General features: G+C 35.0%; 1 protein-coding gene across 2 annotated transcripts in view; it reads left to right on the forward strand.

The window, feature by feature from the left end:
• The first annotated feature begins 3916 nt into the window (after window positions 1-3916).
• Window positions 3917-18111, forward strand: part of LOC127868352 (thioredoxin-related transmembrane protein 2 homolog) — a 31061-nt gene continuing 16866 nt past the window's right edge. Inside the window, exons 1-7 of one of the 2 annotated variants that reach the window (XM_052410055.1) lie at window positions 3917-4146; window positions 8680-8740; window positions 8963-9076; window positions 10406-10482; window positions 10831-10937; window positions 11696-11761; window positions 17147-17276. In XM_052410055.1, the coding sequence (XP_052266015.1) occupies window positions 4099-4146; window positions 8680-8740; window positions 8963-9076; window positions 10406-10482; window positions 10831-10937; window positions 11696-11761; window positions 17147-17276 (603 nt within the window). In that variant the 5' untranslated portion in view covers window positions 3917-4098. The other variant, XM_052410054.1, reaches the window with a different exon arrangement.

The following is an 18111-nucleotide window of genomic DNA, read 5'->3' on the forward strand; positions in this document are numbered from 1 at the left end:
TAGGGTGGACCTGCTCCTGTGACCTTACGGTGATTTTATTTTTATTGTAGTCAAAGTGGGTCAAATTTCAGTCGTTCAAAATTGGTTAAGGATATAGTTAAATAATGGCTATTGAAATACTACACATTTAAAATATTATTCAATATGTTGTATTGATTGTTATAATTTGAAGACTGTACTTGAGCATTGATTATGTAATCTCAGCCTCAAGAGAGGTGTAAGTGGTGACGCCCCGATTCCTGAGGCGCCGTTGGTCCTGGTTAAGTGCCCGTGGTACAGCAACGATACACTGCACCTACGTCCCTTGAGGAATACAGGATAGGTTGTATAAGTAACAAAAGTGTTAAACAATAACCATGCTCTGTGACCCAACTCGTTGTGATTGCGCTGGAACATTAAACCACTTTACTTTGCCTGCAAAATGTTTACATTCCTATCTAATCACCATTTTCAATCAAACTGGTAGGGACGTAGGTTCGTTCGCCCGCAATAACGGACCGGCATAATAGGTCTTTGGATATGAACGTTCTCGCAACAAAAATATAAATACATTTAAATGGAATACAAGATAAGTATTGATGCAAAGCATCAAAGGGCGTCAGGAATTTCAGTGTAAAAGGCACTCAATGAAGTAACATGGAACAATTGTTTTTCTACTGTAAATATTAATATATTGGCCGATTATTTTAAACAAAATAGAAAAAGATACTGGTATAACCATTATCTATGATTTTGTGTTATAACCCCCAAATAACCATTATCTATGATGTTGTGTTATAACCCCCAAATAACCATTATCTATGATTTTGTGTTGTTACTCCCAAATATTTCATAGTTCATTTTATTTACATTGGTTTCCTTTTTTTACTGGCATCCGTGTGCAGTTTTCATAAATGGAACAGAATTGTGTAGATTTTTAAAAATCTGCTTCATCTTGTAAGCGTAATTTCATATTTTTCTCAACTTCAAGGGGAGATGATTCTGAACTTATTCTTATGTTGCTCATTTACGATAGGAGTTGAGTACTCATTGATATGAAAACACTGTAAAAGTTTTAGAATAAAACAGCATATTTATTTAAACTAAAATGTCTACATCAAAACAAAAAGTGAACATAGAACACAAATAAAATAATTTGATTCTACTGGGGCTCGAACCTTGGGCCTCTCACATGTGAAGCGAGCGCGTAACCACTACACTACGGAACCGCTTGAAAAATCACCATCTTACTAAGATATTAATAAGCTATGAATAGTCGGTTTAAATGTAAACCCGTAAATTTAAACGCTGGATAGTGAGCGGGGTTAAAGGTCCATACCAAAGGGTCCATACCACTGGCAAGATAGGGGTCAGGCCTGCGGCCTTCTATATGTGGTTCTTAAAAAAACAACCTGTAGGAGGACTTGATAGTAATGAGACTGGGGTGCTGTGATGGTGCTCCTCATTGATAAGCGGCTGCTTCCTTTATCAAGACTCATTATTACTATTAATAATATGTGTCGCGCTTCTTGCTCTATAGCGCCTTTATTAGTAACTAGGAGGTTGCTAGGATAGTGGAACAAAGAAGTTTTGTTTTTATACAATACCAGAAAGATTCACCGGTTCGCGTATTTGCCCAGTCCCTGTGATATTTTATTATTGCCCAGTCCCTGTGATCAGTTATTAATTAAAACAATTAGCTTTGAATTATTGGCAATAACTGTTGTATTAATGTAATAGGCACAAATGCAGTACTTATTTACACTAATTTACACAAAAAATCACCACTATGCAAGATTTTCTGACAACAAAAATATATACATTGATCCGTAAAATTACTTCTCCTCCCATAAGCGAAAAAAACGTATTACATACTAGTCGCCGCACTTCGGTGCGACGCAATGATAGAGATTATGCAATTTTTTCTTATGAACCTTACATGTGTGAGACGGAATTTAGTGATTGCCAGTAAGATTTTTCTGAATGTGATTCGGAAAGCGAGAAATCTTGTGCAGATGCTCAAGATGACCAAAGTGAAGGGAACACGGAGTGGTGCAAATAAAATTGTCTTTTTTGTCTAACACACATGCCGGAAACAAAACACAATGTATTGTAGATTTCTTTCATTTTATTAAAGTCTACAGTACGATCGTGTAAATATGGATACGTTGTACCGATAATAATTTTCGACACAGAACAGATACTTGCTAGAAAAATAAATTGATTCATTAAAAATTCAAATACAACTTCCGTTAAAATTATGTGATAAAATTAAAACAAGGTCATGTGTAGATTAAAGGGGGTATGGGTGTTTTACCCCTGTTGGACCCTAGTCGGATAGCGATCAATGTTTATACTACACATTTGATTTGATTGGGGGAGGTCATATATCTTATCTGACACCACACTGTGACAACTTGACATATATCCGCCCATAAGACGCATTACAACACCCAATCAACAATAAACTACATGACATCATATGTACGGAATAATACAAAGCGCTAACTCCGCCAAGGACAAGCCCCTGCTAAAAAGGAGGAGGGTAGGGCTAGCTACCCTACCCTGTTGAAACCTTATTGCTACAGAAACGCCATCACGGACCTGGGAGAAGGTGGACGATGTATGATGCCGAACGGTGAAAACCAGTGTCAACTTGAAGCCATCAGGCCGAAGACCATCCTCTCCACCAGGATAACACCACCATCGGTGCACGGAATGTCCGAACCATGTATGAGACCGGGGAGACAGCACAAGTAGCCGCAGAGATTAGAAAGTTAAATCTCACCATCCTAGGTATCAGTGAATCAAGATGGCCTTGCTCTGGGCAGAAGCGACTGACTTCCGGTAAGTTACTGAACATTGTTCTCGGGGCATGAGCAGGAGGATGCAGCACACACCCATGGAGTAGCCCTGATTCTTTTCAAGTCGGCACAGAGAGGCTCATCGGGTGGATGGCACACGGACCACGGACATCTTTCCTTACAAAAAAGAAGAGAATCATGGTGGACATAATCCAGTGCTACGCCCCGACAAACGACAGTATAGAGGTTGAGGACAACTTTTACAATAGACTGGCAACCATCCTACACCATCATACAAGACAGACCAAAGAGAAAAATCATCATTATGCTTTTTGAGTATGAGTTCCGAGAATATAGAGGCCATTTAACTGAAAATTGACGTACATGTGAACATAGTTAATAAAAATAGCCGACAAAGACCGATTACCGTAGGCGTTAACATTCCCGGGTACTTTTTAGTATATTTACCGTACCTGGGGTACATGTAAGTATACTTAAGAGTACCCTGGGTACATGTAAGAAGTACCCGGGCCGACAATGACCAATCGAGCGTAATTGTATGTTTTCCTGGTGTAAAAAACACACCGAGAATGGTGAAATTGAAATTAAATCGGAATTATACAGCGTTGTACTACAGTCTACACGTCTTGACTTTTCGAACGCAGGATTTTTCAAAATTAAATATCTCAGTTATGCGTAAATATTTTGAGAATTGTACGCGTAAGCACTTGAGTACAGCATGCGCAAGTAAAAGATTAAATTATTCATCCGTGACGATCGGATGCTTCGGCAAGTGATTGCGATGTTGCGCTACTGAAATTTTATATGAGACAGATTGAATTTTTAATTAATTTTATGTTTTCCTGGCGTATCAACACACCTAAAATGAAAATATGATATACAAATAGAATCATTTCGATTTTTCACCATGTTCTGTGCAAAAAAATAAACCACACCCACCCCACGTCAGGGACCTACGTGCAAAAGCGCCCGATTTTCACGGACGAATGATTGTATCGTTATCTTGCAAATATTATAGTCAAATGAACACATGTGCATTTTAAATCAAAATCTTAACTAATTACTGCAATATTCATGGTTGGAAAGTATTGCGTTAGAAAAGTCTCCAAGTGATAGGTCCCTATAGCTGCTTGCATCCATACCAAAGATCTATTAATATAGATCTTTGCCCATACTGCTGGACGATGTTGATCTTTTGGATAATTGTATCTTCCTTTTCGAGAACAAAATGGGACGCAGCTAGTGGTTTGCGGCATAATATTACACTTCTATTGTCAAACTGCCCAAAGCTTCGATGGATAACAATGGCTTACTATTGAAAGAAAATACCCGAACATATCCGGTAAGAATGACCAACTCGACTACAGTCTCTCGTTATTTGGACTGTGTGTGTGTGTTTCAGAGTTTATTTACAGGTCCTACTGGCCTCTTCACGAGGTTACGGTAGCCCGACCTGCCCCTGTGACCTCTCAGGAGAAAAAGATTAATTTCTACTTGGGGCTTTATACACACTTCACTTGTCAAACAAAAATGGACGCAATCGGTCTTCTTCGACCTCTGCTGAAATTCGGTTATCTAGGACAGGTGGCAAAAACCTTTCTAGTGCCACATTTCTGCGTGAATATACTTCTTGCAATATCATTTTTTGTTTTGAAACTAATCTCGCCGATATGCGATTGTTTGTTTGAGGACTGCACCCTTGAATTGGTAAGTTGTTTTTTAGTGGATGTACTTTCGGATAAAATTCGGATCGGATAAAAAAATGTCACATTCAGGCAGCAGAGCTCCAGATAAGGATTTGTGAAATAAGTAACGGTACTGCCACTGACAGAAAGAAAATGAGTAACGCTTAAAATCAGTTAGTACCTGTACTACCATATCCAAAAATACAGGTAGTACTGTTCTACCCGTGTTCTGGGATATTGAAGGGTGTATAATTGACTTTATAGAAACATTTGCAGCAATTATAATAAGTATATGTAGCTTCTTAAACAGATACTGCATTAAGTTTTCCATTCTGAATTATGATGCTAATCATGACTATATAATACTATTTCTTAATTTTTCTTGACAAGAAAACACAAGCCAACTAGTAAGCTAAGTAAATTAACACTTATTTCACTGTCTGATCCGTTTCCCATCGTGTCTGCTATCCTTTTACGCCACCGATGCAATCAAATCGTTTAATATTGGGGCGACAAGGTCTATTTCTGGGCTGACAGATTTAATGTCAGGATGGTTAGAAGACACCGTATGTAGTCATTATATGACAACAAAGTGTTGTTTTGAGCCGCTTTCGGTTAAGCCGGCATTCAATTTCGCGCAGACATATCGTTTTTGACGGACTTACACGTTACAGGAAATCACGCGACAGAATAGACAATAATATATGAACTCAGTCTACAACTTTTCGGTAATTTAAATTAACGAAAAGCGCCGTTAGGTTAGAGACCAACAAATCACGCCGCGCTGACGCAGACGTATCGGTGCGGCCAGAATTTTTTCGTAAATGCGTAAAATGGATATTAATGTCGTAATTGTACTTCCAGTTTATAAAAATAAATGCATAAATCTTCATGAAAAAGGCGTATTTACGGCTGTACGGCCCTTATCTGGAGCTCTGAGGCAGTGTTTTTATGCTCTCCGAAATAAAATTTCGGCGGAGCATATAGTTGCCAGTTTGTCCTTCCTTACTTACTTACTTACTTCCGTCACACTTTTGCTACCGTTTCTCATAGCGCCTTCAATACTTTACCAATCGCTTTCATATTTGGCATGTAGGTACCTTGCATGGACCTCTACCTTTTGATGAGGTTTGAGGTCACTCGGGACAAGGTCACCGAGGCCAATAATAGACTTCCTTCTGTCACACATTTGCTTCTGTTTCTCATAGCGCCTTCAATACTTTACCAATTGCTTTCATATTTGGCATGTAGGTACCTTGCATGGCAGGGTTGGCACCAATCGACCACCCCCGGTTTTAACCGCCGGTTTTAACCGGTTAAAACCGCCCCGGTCAATACTCCCGAAGTGGTCATTACTGGTCAATACTGGTCGATTGAACTTTACCCCCAATTTTGATTTATATTCCATGCCTAATTAAACAATATTGATAATATAAATTAAACAGACATGTTGCCAACAATGTCTTAAGCTATTAATACCCACTATTTTATACCTGTTCATGCAATTTGTAGGCCAATCACTCAAAATTTGCAAATTAGTCAAAGTTGATCAATTGGATTTTTCTGGTCGATTGAACTTTTTTAAAAATTGTAATGAATAATGAATGCTCAGATAATTCTGTTCTTGATTCAACAAGAACCTGAACCTGTCAATTACTGTGTATGAGTTGTTTCTCATGCCCCACTGTCCCTACAGTCTTCTAACAGTCTTTTCACCTATACAGGTTAGGGTACCCAAAACTGATGATAGGGCCTTAAATGGCACCTTTTTGACATGATCCTTACTTGTCATGTATTTTTGCATTGATTTCTTTAAATACTTTTTAAACAAAATAGTGAAAAAATCTTTCATTTTCCATTGATATAAAAATAAAAAACATATTAAGAAATAATTATTAAAAGAAAAAATAATTTAAAAGAAGAGTAGACCCACAATTAGAAAACATTATTTTTTGGCAAAATCAAGAACTTTGATTGTTTATTCATTTGAATACCAATTGAACGTTTAAATATGAAAGGGAAAAAACCCTCTTAATACAGAAAGAAAACAAGTTAAAAGTAACTATTAAGTACAATGCAATCTCCTTTTGTGTGAGTGATATGAAATAGCCTAAGGGCAGATTTGCTTAATTGTCAATATCAGAGACATAACACTGCATGCATTTTATTACCAATTAAGGCTTAGAGGCCAGATTTATTACCCTAGAATACACAAGAGTTCTGTTTGTCCATCTGCTTATCAAATAGATATATCAATAGATAAGTGAAATACTATGGTACCTACAATAGTAATAATACTTTAGTAGCAGATGTGATACACTGAGATAAAGGTATTGCCTTAGTCCTTATGTATTTGTGGCTGTTTCCATAAATAATAAAGAAGTAACTTTTTACAGCTTTTAAGATTTTTTTTACAATAAATAACTCAGAAAAGAGTTTATCAATTACAGAATAATTATTCATTTAATATAAAATGGCTCCTTTGTGATGTTTAAATGCTACAATTTTCAATCGACCAGTATTGACCAGTAAAGACCAGTATTGACCGGTTTTAACCGGGTATTGACCGCCGGCCCGGTCAATACTCAATTGACCGGTCAATATGCCAACCCTGTCAATGCATGGACCTCTACCTTTTGATGAGGTTTGAGGTCACTGGGGTCAAGGTCACCGAGGCTAATAATTTATTATTTTAGGTGATTATTAACACATACATTGACAAAGCCCATCATCGGGGAGCATCCATCAGTTTCACTGATATTCTTGTTTTGCTTTTATTTGTTACAGCCTGTGCTTTTTGGATTGGAAAAATTACAGCAATTAACCATGAAATTGGGAAAAATAGCGTGATAAACCATAAAATTGGAAAAAATCAAGCATTAGAAATATAATTATAAGTAACTTAATTAAAATCGTTATAAATTGCATGTTTGACAGCATTTTTATATATTATAAAGTGCTGCTTTCAATTCTTCTGACAGTGAAGACAATGTTTAGTAACCGATAATACCCTTTCACATGCGTATTAAACTTGTAATACTCTATAGATTCTTAAGTACACAGTTTAATCATAACCTCTTTAAAAGAGTATTAAGTTTAATACAGTTATATTTTAAATTAAATATCATATGGGGAAAACATAAACAAATATTAACAAACACGTTTATATATTCTTGTTGTCCTAATGATGTATTATACCGTATAATACGGAGTTAAAATAATATATTTAATTTGTTTACCTTTCAATATCTTGCATTTGCCATCCTCCATTCAATGCTCTTTCAGTAAATGGGTCAGCGTGACAAACATAATAAAGCATAATATGCATATGAATCTGATTATACACAGATCCACTAATATATTAATCAAATAATGTTTGTCCCTTTCCATTTCAAACGATACTCATCTTAAATGCTTTAACTTTGCGAGTAGACTGGACTCCAATTTTCCAACATTGCCTCGTTTCCGTGACACTAAGATTTCTTATGAAAAATTGTTGTTTTCATCTCAACTTTAGTCTCAAGGCTAGCTTTATCTGACACACGCATCAAATTATTCTCTAATAACCATATGATATCCGTTGTTAATTTAAATGTTATTTATTATTTTCGCAGTTCGACGATTACTTAAAAACAGGCGTGCTCAAATGTGATACATTGACTATCGCTTGTATCAGAAAACCAGAAAACGTCACTTTCCCAATAAGGAAGAAAACTACAAAATTTCCAATTGCTGTCATAAAGTTCCTAATTGAAGGCCCCCCCCCATATTTATTTTTATTTTTATATTTTTATGCCCCTGTATTGAATGATCGAGGGTATATTGTTTTTGGCCTGTCTGTGACAACTCTGAAGCTTTTTATCCCAGCAAAGTCATGTTTTACACCTCATTATTAAACTACATGTATTACCAGATAAGTTTCATGTACATAGGATATTTTCATTAATTGAAACATCATTATATTATCGTTGATACATGTATGTCTTCAAACACTATCAAAAATCTGTGTTTAGCTGTACATCAGTGACATTGATTAGAGTGTCAAAAGGAAAAATGAAACAAATTTCACATGTGTTCACAAAGATTTGGCAGCCTTATGCTTTCAAGTAAAAAAACATTACTTTTCATACTTAGAAACTCAAGTAAAAAAACATTACTTTCCATACTTAGAAACTCTAATTTGATTTCAGAAACATTGGGAGTGGTTCACTTTTCTTGGCTGCGTTATTGTTTTGAAGAACAGAAAACAAGGTACTACTTTAGCTGTTGTTTAATTTAGCTTCTATTTTTGGTTAATTTCAGAAGGATATTAAAATTTAACTATAAACTTTAGCAAAGTATGGAACTCAATCATATAAAAGTTTGCAACTAAAATAACAATAATTGACTAATAAATGTTCAAATACTGAAGGTTTAAATAGACTGTAGCTCTTTGGAATGGTAAGCTTTACAGGTATATTGGTGTTGTTTCAGCTACTGCAGCAGAATATGTGACACTTGCCTGTTTGTTTGCCAAAGCTTTGAACATCATCCTGTTCTACGAAACAAATGTGTTGTATGCATTTATGTACTGCATATTTTGTTTGTGTAAGTATACAATTTTTTATTATGCCCCCTGGTTGTCATTGTAACTATGTGTCTGTCTTTCTGTCATTGTATGTGTGTGTCTGTCTCAAAACTTTAACCTTGGTCATAACATTTGCAATATTGAAGATAGCTACTGGATATTTGGCATGCATGTGTATCTCATGGAGCTGCACATTTTGAGTGGTGAAAGGTCAAGGTCATCCTTCAAGGTCAAAGGTCAAATATATGGCTTCAAAGCGGAGCAGTAGGGGCATTGTGTTTCACAAACACAGCTCTTGTTATGCATGTGTAAATTGCATATAATTCTGAAGGAATAACAAAAGGTGCAGCTAGGCTACTGCTCATAAGGGGCAGTGTGGAAAGCTATACATGTACCAGTATGGTTACAGAAAAATTACAAGCCAAACACTTGTAATAAAGTTGTTTTAATATAGGCTTTCATAAGCTATTAATTAGTTGCAAACATTACTTTATTTCAAAACATTTTCATACTATTTTGTTTATTTTGTTCTTACCAGTCAAGGGCTGTGTGGGGGGGGGGGGCAGGAATCAAAAAGAAGCAGTGTGTCTAATTTTGCTCTACAACCCTTCCTCCTATTTTATCATGTGAACTTTGAACATTATTTCCTTTAGACTTGGATTTTCAGTTAACCCATAACCCCATAAGGAGCAAAGTGAAAATGGCTTTTTCAAACGGCATATGACCAGAACAGCCTACGAGTAACTCACAGTCTGTTCAGGTTTTATGCCGTTTGCTGCTGATCATCTAAGGGTTGGAAATGAAGCCTTTAAAACTTGAATTTGGTAAGAAAGGTCTTCTATTAAATATTACTTTTTAAGGGACTACAAAGGTTTAAAAAAAAACATATCTAAATGGTAAAGGGTTTAATTCATTCCTTGTAAGTTCAACTAAAATGCATGTCAGATCTCTTTAGATATTATCACAGGACATTTTTTCTTTGTGCAGGGAAAGATGCCTTCCGTTATAGGGGAAAAATATAAACAAAGCAAACTTATAAATTGGATAAAATTCTTTCATTTTGAGGAAATAAATATTGTGGAATGGGCTTTTTCTTGGGGGAATACAACAGCCCGGTTAAAGAACGAAAAAAAGCCCTGCTTCATATTTTTGTAAAGTAATATTTGTTAAGCTTTATAGACATGCATACACAATAATTGCATATTGTTGCACAATTTTCAAATAATTTTTAACATTTTATTCAATATTATTAATGCTGCATAAAAGCTTCTGTTTTGTGGGGCTCAACGTTACATACCCGGTTCTGTAACTTTCTTTAATACATGTATGATGATTTTTCTCATTTACAGTGCACTTTGTCTTCCTACCAAGGCCAGTTTACAAAGGACCAGAATTCATAACATACTTCAGAGGTCCCCATTTAAAGGTGATATATTTATAAATATTATATCTACAACTCCAATTCAGGGATAGCTCAAAGAAATATTTTGAAGAATTAAAGGAAATGATCTATTGAATTCTTGATCATTTTTCAGATGGGCTACCCACACAAATTCCATGTCTTTCTTAATAAAATGTTATTTCATAATTAATATAATATCTTAATTAACATGTATCCAGGAAGGAGCTTCCAATCACTACGAGGTGTGCCTACTTCATCAGTGTTTTTCAATTACTATATATTTTATTACATAACTCTTTTCAGTTAATTTGCACTTTATTAAAAAAAATACTGCTATCAAAATATTTATAAACGCATTTTTTTTACTTGTAGAATGAGATAGCTCGTGACAAGCGTATCACATGGGTCGTGTGCTTCTATGCTGCCTGGTCACCATCCTGTGTGTCAGTTGCTCCCATCTTTTCTGAAATATCTGCTGAGTATGCTTTTTAAAATAAATTATATAAGTAACATAAATACTTAAAACCGAAAATATTTTGTAAAATAAAGTTATGCCATAAAAAATCAGTGTTGCGTATAGCAATAGACAACATTTCAAAGCAAGATGTGGTATGGTAACATAGATTTAACGAGATACAAAATGCTGATTTTTATTTTGTGTGTGACAATGTATTCCATGTTAATATTCCGCCATGATATTCGAGCATTTACAAGCGAACACGAGACTGGCTTCGGGCAGGGTTGGAAGAACGACGTATTTATAAGAACTACATTATGCTTCCAAAGCTGCCTAAAGCCAATCTTTCAAGATATCATAGCCAGAAATTCACATAGAATATATTGTGACATAAAAAAGTAAAACAAGCATTTTGTATTGCGTTTAATCTACATGTACATGTATATTATCAGACCACATCTAGCGTTGACATTTTGGCTATGGTTTTAAGGCACATTGATTTTATGTGTTTTAAATTGAGTTTTTTTTAAATATTGTACAAAATATTTGTTGACTTTGAGTGTTTATGAACTTTTAAATGGAATAAATTATCGTTTTTACAAAAGAGTTGCATGGCCGATCATGTACCCAGTGTATTATTGTAGCTACTACTATGTGAAACCCTTTTTTAAGTGCTTTTTTTTTGGTAACATAGTTTTGTTATTTTCACCATACTTTGACAAGACCATAACCGAGATAAAGAGCTACTTTTAAAATGTTTACATATTTTGTTACATTTAGGTATCATCTGGAAAACCTGCAGTTTGGTAAAATTGATGTCAGCAGGTATTCTGATGTTGCAGACCAGTAAGTGTTCTTTATTTTTTGGCATGGTTGGTGTTCATGGTGTTCATAATTTGTGATGTTAATTATTAATTCTGCATTCACCATTATCTGGTTTCTATCATATAATTTCTTACGAGATAAGTATTGATGCAAAGCATCAAATGGCGTCGGGAATTTCAGTGTAATAGGCACTCAATGAAGTTACAGGAAACGATTTTTGTTCTACTGTAAATATTAATATATTGGCCGATTATTTTAAACAAAATAGAAAAAGATACTGGTATAACCATTATCAATGATTTTGTGTTATAACCCCCAAAAAACCAATATTTATGATGTGTTATCACCCCCAAATAACCATTATCTATGATTTTGTGTTGTAACGCCTAAATATTTCATATTTCATTTTATTTACATTGGTTTTCTTTTTTTTACTGGTATCCGTGTGCAGTTTTCATTAATGGAACAGAACTGTGTAGGTTTTAAAAAATCTGCTTCATCTTGTAAGCGTAATTTCATATTTTTCTCAACTTCAAGGGGAGATGATTCTGAACTTATTCTTACGTTGCTCATTTATGATAGGGGTTGAGTACTCATTGATATGAAAACACTGTAAAAGTTTAAAAAAAAAATGAATGAAAACTGTAAATTGTATAAAGAAGCTGCATTTCATAATTCTTAGATTTATTGCTCTGATATTCATCACTTTCAATAGGGTTCGAGTAATACTGATATAAAAACACTTAACAAGTTTGGAAAGATTCAGACGAAAGTTGTGAAATCTTTTAAACAAGTGGAAATTGTTTATTTTGTCAAATTCAATAGAAAAAATTCTGGACTTATTGTCCCGATGTTTGTCATTTTAAATGAGGTAAAAATGCTCATTGATATGAAGACACTGTAAGTTTGGAAAGAATCTGATGAAAAATGTTGACATAATCACCTAACCAAGCAGTTTTTATACGCCCGTATAAAATACGGGACGTATTATGTGAAACCCCTTGGCGGGCGGGCGGCGGGCGGGCGGAAGGCATCACTTTGTCCGGACTCTAATTCAAATTGTATTCATCCGATCTTCACCAAACTTGGTCAGCAGTTGCATCTAGTTGATATCTAGGCCAAGTTCGAATATGGGTCATGCCGGGTCAAAAACTAGGTCATAGGGTCAATAAGTGCATTTTCAAAGGGGCCACTTTGTCCGGACTCTATTTCAAATTGTATTCATCCGATCTTCACCAAACTTGGTCAGCAGTTGCATCTAGTTGATATATAGGCCAAGTTCGAATATGGGTCATGCCGGGTCAAAAACTAGGTCATAGGGTCAATTAGTGCATTTTCAACGGCGCCACTTTCTCCGGACTCTAATTCAAATTGTATTCATCCGATCTTCACCAAACTTGGTCAGTAGTTGCATCTAGTTGATATCTAGGTCAAGTCCGAATATGGGTCATGCTGGGTCAAAAACTAGGTCAAAGGGTCAATTAGTGCATTTTACTTTGTCCGGACTCTAATTCAAATTGTATAAATCTTATCTTCACCAAACTTGGTCAGTAGTTGCATCTAGTTGATATCTAGGCCAAGTTCGAATATAGGTCATGCCAGGTAAAAAACTAGGTCATAGGGTCAATTAGTCCATTTTCAACAGCGCCACTTTGTCCGGACTCTTATTCAAATTGTATTCATCCGATCTTTACCAAACTTGGTCAGTAGTTGCATCTAGTTGATATCTAGGTCAAGTTCGAATATGGGTCATGTCGGGTCAAGAACTAGGTCATAGGGTCAATTAGTGCATTTTCAACGGCGCCACTTTGTCCGGACTCTAATTCAAATTGTATTCATCCGAAACTTTTAAACAACTTTTTATCCTGCGTCAAAGTGGTATGGGGGTATAAGTCACATTCAGTGACAAAGCTCTAGTTCAAGTTGAATTCACCAAACTTGGTCAGAGGTAGTATATAGATTATATATCAGTCAGGTCTGATTGGAGACATGCAACCGATTAACACATGCAATATTTTTTTTGCTTATTTCCAAAACAAATACATCAATCATCAGTGTATCATCTCCAATGGCACACAAATCGGGCGTATATTGCTCCGTCATGCGGCGCTCTTGTTCACTTTTATTTTTAAATTCAAAGAGACATAATTCTGGACTTATGGTCCGATATTGCTCATATAGAGTTTGGGTTGGGTCCTCATTGATAAAAAATAACCTGTGAAAGTTTGGGAACAATCAAATGAAAATTTTGGACTTCGAACAAGAATTTCAAAATTTCTCAAATTCTAAGGAAGATAACTATGGACGTAATGGTCGGATAATGCTAAAGGGCCCATACCACCTGGATAGTAATACGTGTCGCGCTTCGCACTCTTTATGTGGTTCTTAAAAAAAACACTCCGAGGAGTGCTTGACTCTAGGGATACAGGTTGCTGGGACACAGCTCCTCCTTGATAAGCGGCTGCTTCCTTTATCGCAACTCATTGTTACAATCAATTATACGTGTCGCGCTTCGCAATTTATATGTGGTAGGGATACGCCTATGATAGACAACCATAAAAATACATGGACAATAGATGTGTTGTTTGCATTTATTTGTTAATATAAAAACACGTGTATTTTTTATAAGATATTTAAGTGATGTAAGAAATTTTAATTAACGTTGTCACCATGTTGCAACCATTAATTTTAATAAAAATGTCAAATTGTAGTTAAATGGATTTTAAAATATCTACATAAAATAAAGCTTTATTTTATTTATTAACCTGACTGAAAAAATTGTCAGCCGCCGAACTGTTCCGTTTGTGCCGGAACCCGGGATTGAACCGGGGGGCCTTTAGATGACTGTTGCGTAAACAACTTCAGTCTAACGCTCTCCCAACTGAGCTATTCTGGCTGACATTCACTTATGTACTGCTATTTGGTGAAGTTGTGTATAGTGATCGTTATTATATGTCTATTAATAAACTAATACAGTGTACGTTTTCGTACCACTACGCCTTCTAATAAACTTGCTTGCGCGATAGGTCGTCAAATATCGTACTACATTGATTCTCCACTAAATAAGCAAATTAGAAAAACCACAAAATAAATATATTTTGATAATGTTTTGTTTTTATACAAAACATCATTTGTTTTTATACAAAACCAGATAGTTTTGTGTATTTGCCCAGTCCCTGTGATCTTTCCCCTGTGATCAGTTGTGGATCAGTTATTAATTAAAACAATTAGCTTTGCATTATTGGCAATAAATGTTGTAATAAATGTAATAGGCACAAATGCAGTACTTATTTACACTAATTTACACAAAAAATTACCACTATGCAAGATATTTTTAAAACAAAAAAATATACATTGATCTGTAAAATAACTTCTCCCATAAGCGAAAAAAAAATGCATTACATACTAGTCGCCGCCCTCGAGGGCGACGCCAATAAATTTATTTCTTGTTAATAGTTTCTTATATAATCATGAAACTCCAGAAAAGTTATAAGAAAAGAAATTCTCATACCGAAAGGAAGTCACAGATTCCCTGTAACAAACAATCTTGTAATAAGATCGAGTCATATAATAAATAAAATTTTTATGTAGAAATAAAATCCTATACCCATGCTGTCATAAAGCAATTAAATGATTAGTCACTGGAAGTTCATCATTGTTTGTATTGTCACATGGTACTAGTATTGCCTGGTACTGACTTTGAAGGATTGTGGACATTATGTTGTTATATTATTACTCATCTGAATTGAAGCATGATTTGAATGTTACTATTGGGATAATAACTGTGAATAAATATAAATTAGTAAGTTAGTAATGAATTCATTCTTCTGTTATTTAAATAATATGAAAAACAACATGAACATATATAAACAGTCAAAACTGACCTAACAGTCACTTGAGAATAACTGTCAATTGCAAACAACGGTCAGTCTGGATTTCCCCAGACGAAAACAATTTAGTTCACTTGAGAATAGCGGTCAATTGTCCATAATGCCCAGTATATTTCACTCCAAAAGTCATGTTAGAACTAAAAACAACGGTCATGGTCATGAACATTAAGAACACAAACAAAACAGATGCACGTAACAATAAGAATGTGTAACAGATGCACGTAACAATAAGAGTGTGTAACAGATGCACGTAACAATAACAATGTGTATTAGAAGCAATCATCAGCTGCAGTCATAACGACTAAGCATGAGCGTGTGACAATAGATTTTGATAGCTGATAGTGTTAAAAACAACACTAAGCTGGCAAATGTTGTTAAAAGAAGGCGATAAAAGGATTAGTGTTCGTCTGTTCAGTAAAAATATACATAATTGGCAACTTTTATAAAAAAAACTCAATATTTTTAACAAGATTTTGGGGTCTTTTTCTTTGAATAAGAACAATACAGCTTTACATATACCGTACTTTGGGTTTTTGACAGCGATTCTGCTTTTTATATTTGTTTGGACATGACATCAATGACACATGCCAATCTTTACTTAAAAATACTTCCCAATGAATGTAATACGAACTCTCAGATTTATTGAATGAGCGAGATGCATGAGTTGACAACAATAATATGGTTTATAAAGTCATAGATTCAGTTTGAAAATAGTTGTGAAGTTAAATCAATTTATTAAACATTATTCTGTATTCTTTAATAGAAATTATTAATGTTAATATGCCTAGGCCTAGTTATTGTCAATGAGCCTTTGTTTTACATCGTGTGCGAACGACTGGGTGGGGTAACGACGTGGCAATACTACCATCTGACCAACCATCTAAAAAGTGGTGATCCGAGAATAGCGGTCACTCGTAGACAACGGTCACTTTGGCCAGTTCCCTTGACTTATTACTGTTCTCTGTTCTGACTGTATACAAATATACAGATAAAACATATTTTTTTACTATTAACACATGGTTATACTATGTTTGTTAACAGCTTATTATGATAAGATAATGCAAGTGATAATCAATCCATTGACAAAGCGCTATGACTGTCTAATAAATGCCTGCTTAAGTCAGTATAACAAATATTTTTATTCCGGAAAGGTTGTGAAAAGTTACTTTTGCAAACTTAGTATTCATAATGTTATAACATATTTTAATTGATTATTTGACGGACTTGATAGGGTTTCAATAAGCCTGAGGCCTTCTATGCAATTGTGGCAAAATAAATAGTAAAAAAATGGATTGGTAATCTAACAAAGGGACCGGAAAATACATAAGTAAAATTGCTTTCTTTCTATCACGTTTTTCAGTTTAATATATATATATGAATATAGGACAGGATCGGCAACTTAATTCATCATGTCCTATTATTTTGTTGTATCCCTTATTACAGAGCCCTTATTACAGTAGACTTGTATTCAAACTTATAATGACTGGGAATCAATCATGTATGTTTACTGTTACAGCTTCAAAGTGAGCAACTCCTCGTTTTCCAAGCAGCTTCCCACACTGATTGTGTTCCAGGATGGCAAGGAAAAAATGCGGCGTCCAGCTGTCAGTGCAAAGGGCACTGTGGTTAAATACGTGTTTACCAAGGTTAGGATGTGAGATATTTTTTTGCATTGGCTAACTCATTGATGATCGCTTAAATTTTGAATAAAAAAATTGTATGTTTTATAACATAGGCATAAGTCACAAGCCTTAAGGTAGAGCACCCGTGTAGGGCACCTTTCAAAATATAATCTAATATATTATTTTCTTAATCAGCATCATTTCACTGAACTACATGCAAATTTTTAGGTAGGCTTTCCATGCTTAAAAAAAATATACTGATTATTTCAAAACCACCCATACGCTCGGCTTTCGTCCAGTTTATTTGCATCCCTGGGGTATATGAAAGTTCCATTATTCATCCAGATTTCCAAATATGGGCATGCAGTTGATGTGTACAGATGCAGTAAAGGTGTTTGTTTAAACAAGATGAAATAAGTTTTCTTTTACAGACTTTTATTTTTAGCTCATCTATTTTTTGAAAAAAAATTATGAGCTATTGTCATCACCTTGGCGTCGGCGTCCGGTTAAGTTTTGCGTTTAGGTCCACTTTTCTCAGAAAGTATCAATGCTATTGCATTCAAACTTGGTACACTTACTTACTATCATGAGGGGACTGGACAGGCAAAGTTAGATAACTCTGGCGTGCATTTTGACTGAATTATGTGCCCTTTTTATACTTAGAAAATTGACAATTTTGGTTAAGTTTTGCGTTTAGGTCCACTTTTTTCAGAAAGTATCAATGCTATTGCATTCAAACTTGGTACACTTACTTACTATCATGAGGGGACTGGGCAGGCAAAGTTAGATAACTCTGGCATGCATTTTGACAGAATTATGTGCCCTTTTTATACTTAGAAAATTGAAAATTTTGGTTAAG

Source organism: Dreissena polymorpha, chromosome 2, assembly GCF_020536995.1.
Source record: "Dreissena polymorpha isolate Duluth1 chromosome 2, UMN_Dpol_1.0, whole genome shotgun sequence".
Classification (NCBI taxonomy): Eukaryota; Metazoa; Mollusca; class Bivalvia; order Myida; family Dreissenidae; genus Dreissena; species Dreissena polymorpha.